Source organism: Mixophyes fleayi, chromosome 9 (genome assembly GCF_038048845.1).
Source record: "Mixophyes fleayi isolate aMixFle1 chromosome 9, aMixFle1.hap1, whole genome shotgun sequence".
NCBI classification, from domain to species: Eukaryota; Metazoa; Chordata; class Amphibia; order Anura; family Limnodynastidae; genus Mixophyes; species Mixophyes fleayi.
The window spans coordinates 72,020,421-72,034,952 of record NC_134410.1 but is presented as its reverse complement, the minus strand read 5'-3'; the positions used below and the strand labels follow the sequence as shown (position 1 = coordinate 72,034,952).

Sequence of the window (14,532 nt, the reverse complement as noted above, 5' to 3'; positions counted from 1 at the left end):
CTCTCGGACCACCATCTCCTCTCTTTTAGCATCTCTCCACCCCTCTCATCATCCCCGTCCCCCAAGGTTACTCTCACTCTTACTCTCAGGCGTAATCTTGACACAGTTGATCCTACCAGTTTCTCCTCCTCCCTGGGCTCGCTCCTCTCCCCCATCACCACTCTTTCTTGCCCCGATAAGGCTGTCTCCTTTTACAATCGCACTCTTTCCGCTGCACTTTACTCTGTCGCCCCGGCTGTCACCGTCAAGCTTCGCCGGTCCCCGCCGCAACCGCGGCACACTAAACTTACCCGCTATCTTCAAAAATGCTCCCACAGTGCAGAACGGCTTTGGAGAAAGTCACGCACTCATGCTGACTTCCTCCACTTCAAGTTCATGCTTGCCTCTGACAGTTCAGCCCTATTCCTCTCCAAACAATCTTTCTTTAAAGCTCTCATTTTTTCCCAATCCTCCAACCCCCGTCGGCTTTTTGCCACCTTCAACTCCCTCCTATCCCCTCCCCTCCCCCTCTCCCACCCACGCTCTCTGCTGTCAACTTCGAAACCCACTTCACCTCCAAGATTGAGTCTATACGTCATGACATCTCGCAGCAGTCCCTTCTTACCCCACCCTCTCCATGCCCATTCTGTCCCCCTTCTCACCCTCCTCTGCTGCTGCTATCTCCTTTCTCCCCTCCACTCCTGCTAGCTCACCCTCCTTCTCTTCCTTCACTCCGGTATCTGCAGATGAAGTCCATACCCTTCTCTCTTCCTCTCCCCCTCCACTTGCACACAGGACCCAATCCACTCCCACCTCCTCCATTCCCTCTCTCTCGAAGCCTGCTCCCACCTTGCACACCTCCTCAACCTCTCCCTCTCCTCTGGAATCTTCCCCTCCTCGTTTAAACATGCTCTTGTCTCCCCCATACTCAAGAAACCGTCCCTTGATCCCGCCTCTCTCTCTCTAATTACCGACCTATTTTGCGTCTTCCTTTTACCTCCAAACTCCTTGAACGGGTTGTCTACAATCGTCTCGCCTTCTTTCTCTCCTCTCACTCACTCCTTGACCCGCTCCAATCTGGTTTTCGCCCCCTCCACTCCACTGAAACTGCCCTCACTAAGGTCACTAATGACCACCTCCTCGCTAAATCCAATAGACACTACTCCCTTCTTATCCTTCTTGACCTCTCTGCTTCCTTCGATACCGTTGACCACGTACTCCTTTTGCAAACTCTCAAATCTATAGGCCTATGTAACACTGTCCTCTGCTAGTTTTCCTCTTACCTCACCAACCGCTCCTTCTCAGTCTCTACTCATGATTCTACATCACCCCCTCTTCCCCTACCTGTTGGTGTTCCTCAAGGCTCCGTTCTTGGCCCCCTACTTTTCTCCCTCTACACCTCCTCCCTCTTTGGCCTCCAGTACCACCTCTATGCTGATGATACCCAAATTTATCTTTCATCCCCTGACCTCTCCCCTTCCCTTCTGTCTCGTGTCTCCTCCTGTCTCTCGGCCATCTCATCTTGGATGTCCCAACACTTCCTTAAACTCAATATTTCCAAGACCGAGCTTATAGTCTTCCCCCCTGCCAGGACTCTCCTACCTCTCCCCCTCTCTATTTCTGTTAATAACTCTACCCTCGTTTCTGCCCCCCAAGCCTTGGGGTCATCCTTGATTCCACCCTCTCATTTAAGCCTCACATTCTGTCCCTCTCAAAATTCTGCTACTTCCCTTTCTCACCACGGAAACCCTTGTTCACTCGCTTGTTATCTCTCGCCTTGACTACTGTAACCTTCTTCTCTCTGGCCTACCTGATTCTCGCCTTGATCCTCTTAAGTCTATCCTCAATGCTGCTGCCCGCCTCATTTTTCTCTCCCGCCGCTCTGTATCTGCAGTCTCCCTCCAACAGTCACTACATTGGCTCTCCATACCCTACAGAATTAAATTTAAACTCCTCACCCTCACCTATAAAGCTCTTAGTCAATCCTCCCCTACCTACACTCCTACCCGCCCACTCCGCTCTGCCTGTGACTGTCGCCTCACTACGTCACTGATCACCTCCTCTCACTCTCGTCTTCAGGACTTTTCCCGGGATGCTCCCCTGCTGTGGAACGATCTTCCACGTTCCATCAGGTTAGCATCTACTCTCAAAGGCTTCAAGCGGGCCCTTAAGACTCATTTCTTTATTCAAGTCTATCAGTCCTCCTAACTCCCTTGCCCTGGCTCTCTCCCCCAGTTAGTACCACCCTTTTGTGTCTCCCCCTTCCCTTTAGGATGTAAGCTTTCATGAGTAGGGCCCTCTTTCCTTGTGTGCTCCTTCTACTGCTCATTCACCCTCTGTACCTCTTGACCTGCTTCGCTAGCCCTGTTTTCTTAAGCTTTGGCCTTCTCGCTGATTTCTACCATCCCTTTCACTATCTGTTAGATCTAATCTGATTTGCTTTACTTGGTCACCTGTGTTTGTATATATTTTTGTATCATGTTGTGTCTTGGTTCTGTTTTCTGTATATGTAATGTACGGCGCTGCGGACCCTTTGTGGCGCCTTATAAGTCAAAGATAATAATTATAATAATCACAGTATAATCCGTTTCTCTTACTACATTGGAGAAAATGTGCCCCCACCCTTGCTCTGAAAGTAGTGCTGTTTTTGGTGCTATTGTCTGTATTGCTTCTCCTTTTGTCTTGGCTTGGTTATACAAAACTGAGGTCTGAGCTGGAGAGGTGGGGCACAGTAGGGGAGGAGCGTAAGAAATAAGTTGATAAGTGCCTAAACTCCTAGTCCCACCTACTGTACCCAATGTCGTGCAGTGTCTGCCAATGGAGTTAGAGAAATCGATTTTATGGTGAGTAAAAATCATAAAAGGGTGTATTTAATCCATTCCAATGTTTCAGTATAGTACTTTCCTCAGGGACATCATGTGAGTCTGACAAACATACTCAATACATATAGTGCACAGCATAATTAACATACCTTACACCTGCTGCAATGTGAAATGAGTTGTCTATGTTTGCTCTGCCATCCCAGCATGCATTGCAAGGGAAGAGCACTCCCACTAGATCAAAACTGCCAATGAATAAACAATGCAGAGCAGCATCATCATAAGGGGAGTGGCTAACAATGTCACCATGGTAATCCGAATTGTAAAAATGCAAAAAAAAACAAAAAACACAAATATTCTAATGCAAAAGTATTAAACCAGCATCTATTTACCCACTGATTGCTGGATAACCACATAAAGTGCCATAACCTTTTAAAGCGACACTAAATGAAAACATTTAAAAAGAAAAGGAAAATGCATATGTTTATATACAAATGGCAAAGCCACACATTATCCAATATATCAGTGTGACTTGCCAATAACTGCATGTATGTATATATAAACAATATTAAGTAAAGAGACTTAAAGAAGTGGCCAGCAATTAATCCAGATCTCAATCCCATAGAAAACTGGAGCGATCTTCAAACTGCAGTTGGGAGAAGGCAGCCTTCAAATCTGGGAAAACTGAAGTAGTTTGCACAAGAAAAGTGGACCAACCTACCAGTAGAGATATGCAGGAGGCTCATCTATGGCTATAGGAAGCAGATGATTGCAATCATTTTGACCTAAGCTATACAAAATATAGGGTAAAATATTAACAAAACTCTTATCCATTCTCTCATCTCCCCTCTTGACAACTGCAACCTCCTGCTATCTAGCATTCCCGACACCTATATATCCACACTTCAGTCCATCCTAAATGCTACTGCAAGACTGATCTTCCTCTCACCGCTCCACATCTGCTGCACCACTTTTGTGTCCTACAGAATCCAAATCAGATTACTCACCCTTACCTACAAAGCCCTCAACAACACCAACCGTTTATGCATCTCAAATCTCATATCAAAATGCTCTCCCTCCCACCCTCTTAGATCTACTTATGACCTGCGCCTTGTCTTGTCTCTGATAACCACCTCTCACTCCCGCCTTCAAGACTTCTCCTGTGCTGCTCCCCACTTATGTAATTCCCTACCATGCCCAATCATGCTTTCTCACAGCCTTGAAATCTTTAGATGCTCTCTGAAAGCCCTTTCTTTTAATTTTATTTTTTAGAGCTCCCCTTCTCTCCAACAATACTATTCACACTAATGCACCCACACAACTGTCCCATTCTCCACTCTAACCACATTTGCTCCTCTTGTTCCAGCTGGGTCCTCTTCCACTTAGAATGTAAGCTCTCTAATGAGCAGGGTCCTCCATACCCTTTGTTTTCATGTCTGCATTTATTTTGTCTACCTTGTATGTCGCTGTTTTATGTATGTCCTGTTTTCCCTACTCTATGGCACTGCAGAAAATGTACATTAATAATAAGGTATATTTCACTTTTTAGAAGTACTATATCGTTTTAATCCACTGAACAAGACAAAATTCCCTGTTGATTTAAAAAAAAGTTAAAAAAAAATGTTAAACTTTGTCTTAATTACAGTGTAGGAGTGGTTAAGATAATGGAAAAGGGTAGCTTACAATGTTTCCCCCGGTCAATATCCCACAGGGTGAAACATATTAACCCTGAAAACCAACTCATAGCACGCAGGTGCTTTCTGTGCAATTGTGATGTGAGCAACTAGTTCCCAGGTAGTTTCCTGATCTGCCCCATCACACTGAGGCAATGCAGATGAGGCAAGTGACAGTAGCTTGTAGTCAAGGACTTTTAGGGTTGATGGGAACTATGGCAGCCAATGTGTTTCTAGGCACAGAAGCAAGTAGGCTAAAGTCATCCTCACTTTTTGGTGATAAAGCCTCACATCCTAGAAAATCCTAATGTTCCATGCCCACGCCACCGCTCTCTGTCTCAGTAATAAGGAACAATATGTCAAATGTTATGATTACAGCAGGCACAATTGACAGTGACACAGTTAAATGGCCAATCGCGCTAAAAAAATGATTTACAAGTTCCTCCTTCTGCTGTGTTGTTGTTTCCTCCAAAAATAATGCTACTTCCAGAGGCAGCAACTACTGCACATGAGCTTAATAAAGACCACCAAAGTGCACTCTTCCAGAACCTGTCGCCCTAAATCAGGATGAACAACAGTTGGAGAGACAACTGGAAACCTGAAGACTGCAGTTTTGCTCCAGTTAACACTACTGGTGGGATTGCCACAGAAACCATTCCTTGTCCACATCTACTGCCAACATCTCTATGGATACTAAAGTTCCCTGTCAATCTAAACCCTCTGCCAGGACTGGACAGTTTAAAATGTTTTATTTTATTTTAAAAAAAATTGCTTTGCTTGGGGGTGTCTGTCTCTCCCCCCTCTCACTCTCTATCCCACTAACCTAATGACAAAATATATCTAAATAAAGATGATTAAGAAGAAATGAGATTCTTTTACAGTACATTAGAAAATTACTCTGCTAATATTTCTTGAAATGCACCTTGTATTACAGCTTTGCATTTAGCCAGGTAGAGGATAAGAAAATATTCCCCTCCCCGTATGATGAGAACTGTGTTTAATAACAAATACCAATATTATTTGCCATTTCTAATTTTTGTGTCACAGATCTTGCGTAAAAATTATTTGAAACTGCCCTGGTGAAAGAAACTATGGCTGGACTCAGATGTTTGACTATATCCTAATATAGATCATCATCATCATTTATTTATATAGCGCCACTAATTCCGCAGCGCTGTACAGAGAACTCACTCGCATCAGTCCCTGCCCCATTGGAGCTTACAGTCTAAATTCCCTAACGCACACACATAAAGACAGACACACAGACTAGGGTCAATTTAATAGCAGCCAATTAACCTACCAGTATGTTTTTGGAGTGTGGGAGGAAACCGCAGCACCAGGAGAAAACTCACGCAAACACAGGGAGAACATACAAACTCCACACAGATAAGGCCATGGATGGGAATTGAACTCATGACCCCAATGGTGAGAGGTAGAAGTGCTAACCACTGAGCCACCATGCTGCCCTCTTGTGCCTCACTGAGCTACTTGGCACATATTACAGTTTCTCCATGTACGCTGCTAAAGAGCCACTAAAACTGAAATAAAACGCTGAACTCACTTTACCTGCTGGCTAGTCTGTAAGAAACGTCAAAAACCTAAATGTTGGAACAGGAAGTACAAATGTGGATGATAGCAGAAAACAGCATTTTACACGCCACTGTATAGCATGCTAATAAGAGGACATCTGATTGGTTGATAAAGACTACAGCACATAATTGCTCCCTGCATTGTGTTATTTTTATAAGCATCATAGTGATTGGAATGCTATTCAAAGTGTAGTATTTTAACTTGCAGCTAAAGGAAATGGCAATAATAAAGTATGGGTTTGTATATTATTCCTTACCTAGGAATATGCTGATGGAGTATCTTCGTGCTCCAGATTTCTCTGTGCTGTCTGACTGTAGTGGAAAACACACCCCATTTCGTCCATAGAAGTTGCCAAATGTGTCATAGCTAAAGAAAGGAATGATGGTAATGAAGAAGCCAAGTCCCCAAATTGCTGCAAGTGCGCTTAAGGTCTGCCCACGCCCTGCTCGGAAGTGACTGAATGGAAAGACGATGCAAAGGTACTTCTCCAAAGTCATGTATGTCAGCATCATAACCGATACCTCTGAGGAAAGCATGGCCAGAGAGCCAACCAGCTTACACTCCCAGCCCTCCATCCAGGCCTGGGCGTGTTTGTTATATTCTCCCTGAAACTTTATATCAAAGGCACCTAGGCAGAAGAGGTAGAATCCCATCAGGCAGTCTGCACCTGTATAAATAGAATGTTACAGATCAGATAATGAGCATCAAAGTGACACAAAACCAGATTTTCCAGTATTTGCTAATAGTCCATGAGTTAGGTAACTAACTCACTGCTGGGTTTTTTTGTTGAGTGAAAATACATGTCAAAGGCATTTTATGTGTTTGTTACTACCGGTAGCACATGGATATCTTTGGAGGGTACGGTAAACTTTCCCAATGCATTTACTGAAATACAAAGCAATGCTAGTAAAAACATATAATATTAGAAACAGTGAATTCTATTATCAGACCATGTTCATATGCGTAGTCCTAGCATTGAAAATGTATTTAATTAACACCAATGGGTACAAGACATTAGACCAGTGATGGGCAACAGATAGCCCTCCGCCCAGTAGTCTGACAAGCCTTCACCTGCAGCCTCCATCACTATGTCCCTGCTCTGACTGAGCCTCTGCTTTATGCCTTGCCGAGATTCAACCGTGACACAAGCTCTTATCAAGCAGAGAATAAGCCTGCCCGTGATTGGCTGAATTCCGCATCATTTGACCGCCACCGCTCAGCACAGGGAGGTTATATAGTACACCTAATCAGGAGGAGAGGGTGATGTAGTACAGTCTACATCAACTGGTCTGTTATCTTCCTCTATGGGAAACACTGCGACCAACATCCTTAACTGATTGAATTTCACTGACAATGTAAGCAGGGACTTTTTGGCAGGGTGGTATTAAGGATTATCGGTAACTACACGCTACTAATCTATTTACCACTAACTAGTTACTAATAATTAAGTAGTGCCTAATTAGTGATCATTAGATTAGGTGTGGGTGGTCACTGGTATTTCCAGTAAAGGCTGATTGGGGGGATGTGGTGGTTTGAGTGACGTGGGGAGAGTCTGAAGGGAGCTTTGTACTATATGTGAGATCTGAGGGTATTTGTAACAAGTGTAAGTTCTGAGTGGCATGTGGAAGACCTAAGTATATATGAGGTCTTTTTGGAATGAGCGAATGACTGATGTGGGGTTGCATAGGTTATTCTGGGAGTGACTTTTGTTATTACTGAGATTAATTGTAATGTAAGGCCATTTTGAAGAGGGCTGCATATGTCACCCTGATGGTGTATTAGGTTGCCAATCACTGTTAAAACACCAGGGTGTATATTTACTAAACTGTGGGTTTGAAAAAGTGGAGATTTTGCCTATGGCAACCAATTAGATTCTAGTTATCATTTATTTAGTATCACGGGGCATCACAGTGGCTAAGTGGTTAGCACTTCTGCCTCACAGCGCTGGGGTCATGAGTTCAATTCCCGACCATGGCCTTATATGTATGGCGTTTGTATGTTGTTTGCGTGGGTTACCTCTGGGTGCTCTGGTTTCCTCCCACACTCCAAAAACATACTAGTAGGTTAATTGGCTGCTACAAAATTGACCCTAGTCTGTCTGTCTGTGTCTGTGTGTATGTTAAAGAATTTAGACTGTAAGCTCCAATGGGGCAGGGACTAATGTGAGTGAGTTCTCTGTACAGTGCTGCGGAATTAGTGCCGCTATATAAATAAATAATGATGATGATGATTGTGAAGATACCGGGTATATCTGGCCCAGTGCTACCCAGTACCTTCTAGGATTCGTATGGTCACTCAGGCAAAATGCAGTTATGAAAATACAACAGTATATTTATTGTCATACAAACAACACTAGAATATTATATACACACAGTAAATAAATGCCAGGCAGATTTACCACATCATCTGTCCCTTACCCCAATAGCTTCAGGAATTATCGTCACCTGCTGTCCAGACTTCACGACCCATGGATTTCTCTCAGCTGCATATATAGACTACTTAGAGAACCACAACTCAAAAGCTAGATCTTGCACCTTCATGAATGAAATCCCAGAATGAACACCCTTCCCCCTCTGGAGTTGTTCCTTATATCACAGGTCTAATTTCCACAGTCTTTCCCCTTCCTGGGCAAACCCCTGGGTCTATTCTTCTTAACCATTGATCAGTGCAGGACTAGGGGGTTTGGACAGGGCAGTGAAGATGAGCTCTCCTTTCACAGAAGCCCCCTGTTGGGATGCAGACAACATCTGGACTAGTCCTAAGAAGAACAATTGATGCTTAATTGGCTTCCTCTACTTCCAAGGATAAGGTAGCAGTGAGCCCCTCTTAAAATTAACCCCTTACACTATTTTGTGATGTCACAGGCTCCCCAGCTGTTCCATGCTTCCTGTAGAGGAAGGAGGGGGCAGAATGAATGCAGCTCCAGCCCTCTCACCTGTATCCTGGACACCACCTGATCTTTACCCATAACCCTCCTGGCTTCCGTTTTAGGACAATGAATAACATTACTGCAAGTCATCAATATATAATACACAATATACATATGTACACTGAACTACAATGTCCCCTTAGCCACATGTTATTGGACAATGCAGTTGTAGTTTGGTGAGCTAGGGAACAAAGCATGGGCTATAAAAAGTATTTGCTATAATCCACATCACACTCGTTTTGTCACATTCCTCCCCTACTTTTTTAGCCCTTGTTCCCTAGTGGCTCCCTAGCTCCAAGTAATCTTTTCTTCCAAGTCGAAAGTCTCTGGCCTGCTGTGGTTTCTCCTGGGCCTGATGGCAAGGTAGACAGCAGTACACAGTTCCTCAATCTCCCACCAGGGTCCCATGGCTGCAGGCATATCTTCCCACCCAGCTGGAGTGGGGGGTTATGCTGCCCTGTGTCATAAGATGAGTCAACAATAAAACTGGGCCACTCCGGTGCACACATCCATGGTGAGAGTTGTAGTCCAACATCCCTTGGGTGTCTTGTCCACCCTTAATTGCCCAACTGCAAGTAGTCCCTTGGCCTGTCCTCTGTTTCTGGAGACCATGCTCCCCTCCCCCACATATTCGAGTGAAAACTGCCAAGTGGCAGGCAAACTTTCTGGCTCCTTGTCCGTTTGTTTCTGGCAAAGATTGAATCCCTCCTCCCCCAAACACTCAAGGGACAACTGCCCAGTGGCAGGCAAGCGTGGGGGCTCCATTAATTCTTTGCTTATGGGGAATCCTCTGTCCCCTTCCCAAACCACTTGTGGGTGCCCTTGTAAGTATGTTGGTGTGCATCTCCCCTCCCCTGCTACCACATCAAACTGTTGCACTACTTCCCTCGCCTCTGGCGCATCGGGGTAGTGTGAATCCTGCTGTACTGGTGCCCTCTCAGACACCCACTCAGTCAACATCTCCTCATCTGCCAATTCTGCATAGGGGAAGGGATAAGTGTAATTTTCCCAGGGCCCCATGGTAGTGGCCTCTGACATGACAATTCCTTTATCCTCTCCCATTAATTCTGTCCTACAGTCTGTAATCATGATTTCTGCTGAGATCATATGTTGAGCAAGTTTATGATTCTCTTCTGCCACAATTGGGTACAGCTGTACATCACTTGCCCCGGAGAGCACATATACGGTATCCTGCGTTACTTCATTAACCAATACATTTTCAGGCACAACAGGGGTGGATAACTGGTCTTTTCTGAAATTCTGTTCTAACTCAGACACAGTCTCAGGTGCCAATAACACTGGCAAATTATCAGAAGATGCTACTACATGGTACTTACTTGTTAGCTCTTCTCCATCCACGTCACCAAATGGAAGGATTTCTCTTAATCCTTTCTGAGTAGTCAGAGATACAACATCCTCACCAAGCAGTTCTTCTCCAGTCTCCCCCAAGATAGTAGCTTTGGCAACTGTGTATAATCCACTGGGATGGACCTCCCCCTGATTAACAGACTGAGCAGCCATCTTTTTAGAGTGTGACAAAAGATATTCCAATTGGCATTTTTCAGTATTCACTCGATAACACTGATCCTGCAACATTTCAGTGTCCGTAAATCCTTGTCGCCATACCTCATCCTCTGCTTCTTCAAAACTCTGTTGCAGACATTGTATTTGTTCCCAGAGAGGTATGTGGGGACCTAAAGTGAGCATCCATTTCCTATAGACACTGAAGGCATTGATGGGATTCTCCTGATCTTTTAAAAGACGTTTGAGGATATCCCTGTGTGTGCAGTACAGGTAAGGTACACCCGGATCTGGCATTCCACTATCAGCTCCTCCATACTCATTGTCTCTAGTGGATCTGTAGAATCTGCTAATGGGGCAGATTCTATTAGTACATTTGCAGGGGATTCTTCATGCATGTCCCTCTGCTGTAATAGTCCATTGCCATCTTGTTTGTACTGCTGATTATTGTTGTATCTGGATTCTCCCTTGGCCAGATTCTGCATAGTACAAATAACTTCATGTGTAAAATCATCCCATTCTGGTTCATCCCGAAAATTACAGGCACTTGTCTCCTCTTTCAACATTAGGAACACATCCAACAGGTTCTCCAATTTCTCCTGTAGACTGGCTCCTTCCCACATAATAATCTTTGGGCACTCCTCATCCCAATAATCCAAAATGTGCTGCATTGTGGTGGGGTGGTGCAACACATCCATATCCCCATCCTTCAGACACTCCCACAGTCCTTCATCCCAGTACACCTTTCTCCTGGGTGTACTGGACTGCTTAATCCCTTCCTTTGGGAACTTTTTCAGCACTGGGCTGTGATCTGCTCTCTTGTTCCTAGAGCTCACAACCATTTTACTTCCAGGGATCACCTCACTGTGATTTCCCCTCTTTGAGACACGATTCCATCTTCCGCTCTCCTCTGGCGGGGTGCGCTTCCCCTTATCAAATCGGCACTTAGGCGGCATCTCCCCTCGCCTAAAGCCCACAACACTTTTCGTGACACTTCCTGCCTTAAAGCCTTTAGGAGTAAGTTCAGGATAATGTGGTAACTGGTTTCTAGTGCTAACTGCTTTGCAGAGCCCTGGAATGTATTACAATACAGTTCCCCTGCAGCTCTACCCAGAGAGGATCTGGGACTGAGTGACCCCACCGCTTGCCACCAAAAATGTGAAGATACCGGGTATATCTGGCCCAGTGCTACCCAGTACCTTCTAGGATTCGTATGGTCACTCAGGCAAAATGCAGTTATGAAAATACAACAGTATATTTATTGTCATACAAACAACACTAGAATATTATATACACACAGTAAATAAATGCCAGGCAGATTTACCACATCATCTGTCCCTTACCCCAATAGCTTCAGGAATTATCATCACCTGCTGTCCAGACTTCACGACCCATGGATTTCTCTCAGCTGCATATATAGACTCTACTTAGAGAACCACAACTCAAAAGCTAGATCTTGCACCTTCATGAATGAAATCCCAGAATAAACACCATTCCCCCTCTGGAGTTGTTCCTTATATCACAGGTCTAATTTCCACAGTCTTTCCCCTCCCTAGGCAAACCCCTGGGTCTATTCTTCTTAACCATTGGTCAGTGCAGGACTAGGGGGTTTGGACAGGGCAGTGAAGATGAGCTCTCCTTTCACAAAAGCCCCCTGTTGGGATGCAGACAGAACGTCTGGACTAGTCCTAAGGAGAACAATTGATGCTTAATTGGCTTCCCCTACTTCCAAGGATAAGGTAGCAGTGAGCCCCTCTTAAAATTAACCCCTTACACTATTTTGTGATGTCACAGGCTCCCCAGCTGTTCCATGCTTCCTGTAGAGGAAGGAGGGGGGGGGAGAATGAATGCAGCTCCAGCCCTCTCACCTGTATCCTGGACACCACCTGATCTTTACCCATAACCCTCCTGGCTTCTGTTTTAGGACAATGAATAACATTACTGCAAGTCATCAATATATAATACACAATATACATATGTACACTGAACTACAATGTCCCCTTAGCCACATGTTATTGGACAATGTAACACTAACATAAGAAAACAAGATATTATCCTGTTGCCTACCCAAAATTTATTCAAGTGACCAAAACATTACATACCACACTGGCTAGTGTTAGGACGATGTGCTTTTCCAACTGCATAGGTTTCTCAACCAGGAAAGCAAAGTTAAAGTTTTTATTATGTGTCACCGTGAGGATTTCAGAAACTGTGCTATCCTTGCTAGAAAGTTACAGAGTTTTAAAATGCCCATATGATACCAGCCTTAGGGAGTCTTACTTTAGTTAGTGGAAATATATAAAGCACAGGTCCACATCTCTTAGTTCTTTCATAAGTGTCTTAGTGATGTTTCTATTGAAATGATATGATTTGATAGCTTAGAAAGTAGCTCTCTCTTCACTGAGGTTGTGTTCAATTTAAGGCTGATTGTGGTACCATGAAAGTTGCAAAATATGCTTCAGAAGTGTGTGTCCTCACTTGTGTGATTGTCTAGTCACAGACATGTATGTGAATTGTTGAAATGAATACCAAAAAGTATATGGGTGCAGTAGCTAACGTTTGTGACCACAAATGTGATTTCATTCTTATCTCTGTGGTAGTTTATTTTGATGGGCACCATGTGCTAATTCTTATAAGTATTCAATTGCAAAGCACTAAGGAAATTGCTGGCGCTATATAAATAAATATTGATGATGAAGATGATGTATGGATTAGTCTGCACAAGTACCACACTCACAGCAGAGAGATTTGATTGACAATGCATGCTGCCAGTTTTCAGTGACTATGAAGGACCTCATGCAGATCACAAACAGGTTTCCAAAGCAGGTGACACAGGCCATGACCCAGACAAAAACTCGGAGCAAGATGTTGGCCAGCATGTTTTCAAATGAAGAGATGCCATCACTGTTGGGCTTGCAGCTGCGCACGTGAGGAGCATAACTACAATACTGGAATTTTTTGAAGTATCTGCAGGAAAAAGTGTGAGAAAGTGAAATTTGTTGCAGAACGAATGATAGTAAATTAAACAGATAAACATTTGCACAACCTTTAGGGATTCAAGACCAGTTTGTAGGGACTGTAGGTATGTTATGTACATGGTGTTGTCAGTAGTAAGTGTATGGCAAAGATTTAATAACTGGTTACTGAAGATTATAGGCCAAATCTCCATGAATGTGTATAGAAAAATAACAGAAAAAAAATTAAATGTTTAATTCCTTTTAGCCCACGCTAAGTATATGTGGCAGAATGACTTACGGTTCTTATAATTAAGATTTCATTCTGAATGTGTCCATAGCTACCTTGTTTTATCGTCATGGAAATCAAGTCACCACACAACACAATGTGATGCGGGAGCTTATCTTGGGGAAACATCACACAGAGAAGCGACATATAAAAGATTTCACCGGTAAAATAACATCTCCTATGTATGTCTTGTGCGTATTCCTTATCAATAAAACAGACATATCAGGAAATGTGAGTTATCTACAGTACAGATAAATAATCTGTTTTAGTTTGACATCAAGAAATTGAAAAATGATGGACAGAACGTGTTTGTCATTTTAATTCTCTGTACGTCCAAATTTCAGTAACTGTTATACAGGCTCTGCATGACGCAGGATATCATAACTACAGCAGATAAAAAGAATATACATCAGAGCTGGCTCATGGAATTCCCCAAGCTACTCGGAGTTACATTACCTAGCTACTGAATGGAGCTGCTGGATGTATGAGGGATAAAGCATGACACTTTTAAAATGTTCGTTGTTATATTTTTGGGATGCAATTTCTGTTTGGAGGTCTAAACTGTTCCTTCTCCATGCCCCTGATAATGCAGCAGTGTTCTTATATAAGATAAGAACTCTGGTTTGTCCTTTTTACATGGTTTAAAAATCTGTCCATTTTACTTAATTTCTTTCACTGTTTCACGAATACTGTACATTTCCATTAAAGCCTTTAATAAGTTGTGACCTTGTTGCTCTAAAGAAATTGGAAAAATTAGTTCAATAATAATCTATATGAT

General features: G+C 43.5%; 1 protein-coding gene and 1 long non-coding RNA gene across 3 annotated transcripts in view; one reads left to right on the top strand and one right to left on the bottom strand.

Annotated features, from left to right (window-relative positions):
* Nucleotides 1-14,532, bottom strand: part of LOC142100749 (relaxin receptor 1-like) — a 356,003-nt gene that overhangs the window by 8,254 nt on the left and 333,217 nt on the right. The window contains exons 15-16 of the mRNA XM_075184528.1: nt 13,249-13,478; nt 6,318-6,728 (exon numbers count right to left, since the gene is read on the bottom strand). Of these exons, the coding sequence (XP_075040629.1) occupies nt 6,318-6,728; nt 13,249-13,478 (641 nt within the window). The remainder of the gene's footprint in view (nt 1-6,317; nt 6,729-13,248; nt 13,479-14,532) is intronic.
* Nucleotides 1-14,532, top strand: part of LOC142100750 (uncharacterized) — a 106,162-nt gene that overhangs the window by 5,712 nt on the left and 85,918 nt on the right. For both annotated transcript variants that reach the window (XR_012678894.1, XR_012678895.1), the window contains exon 2: nt 6,322-6,540. This is a non-coding gene — a long non-coding RNA (uncharacterized LOC142100750). The remainder of the gene's footprint in view (nt 1-6,321; nt 6,541-14,532) is intronic.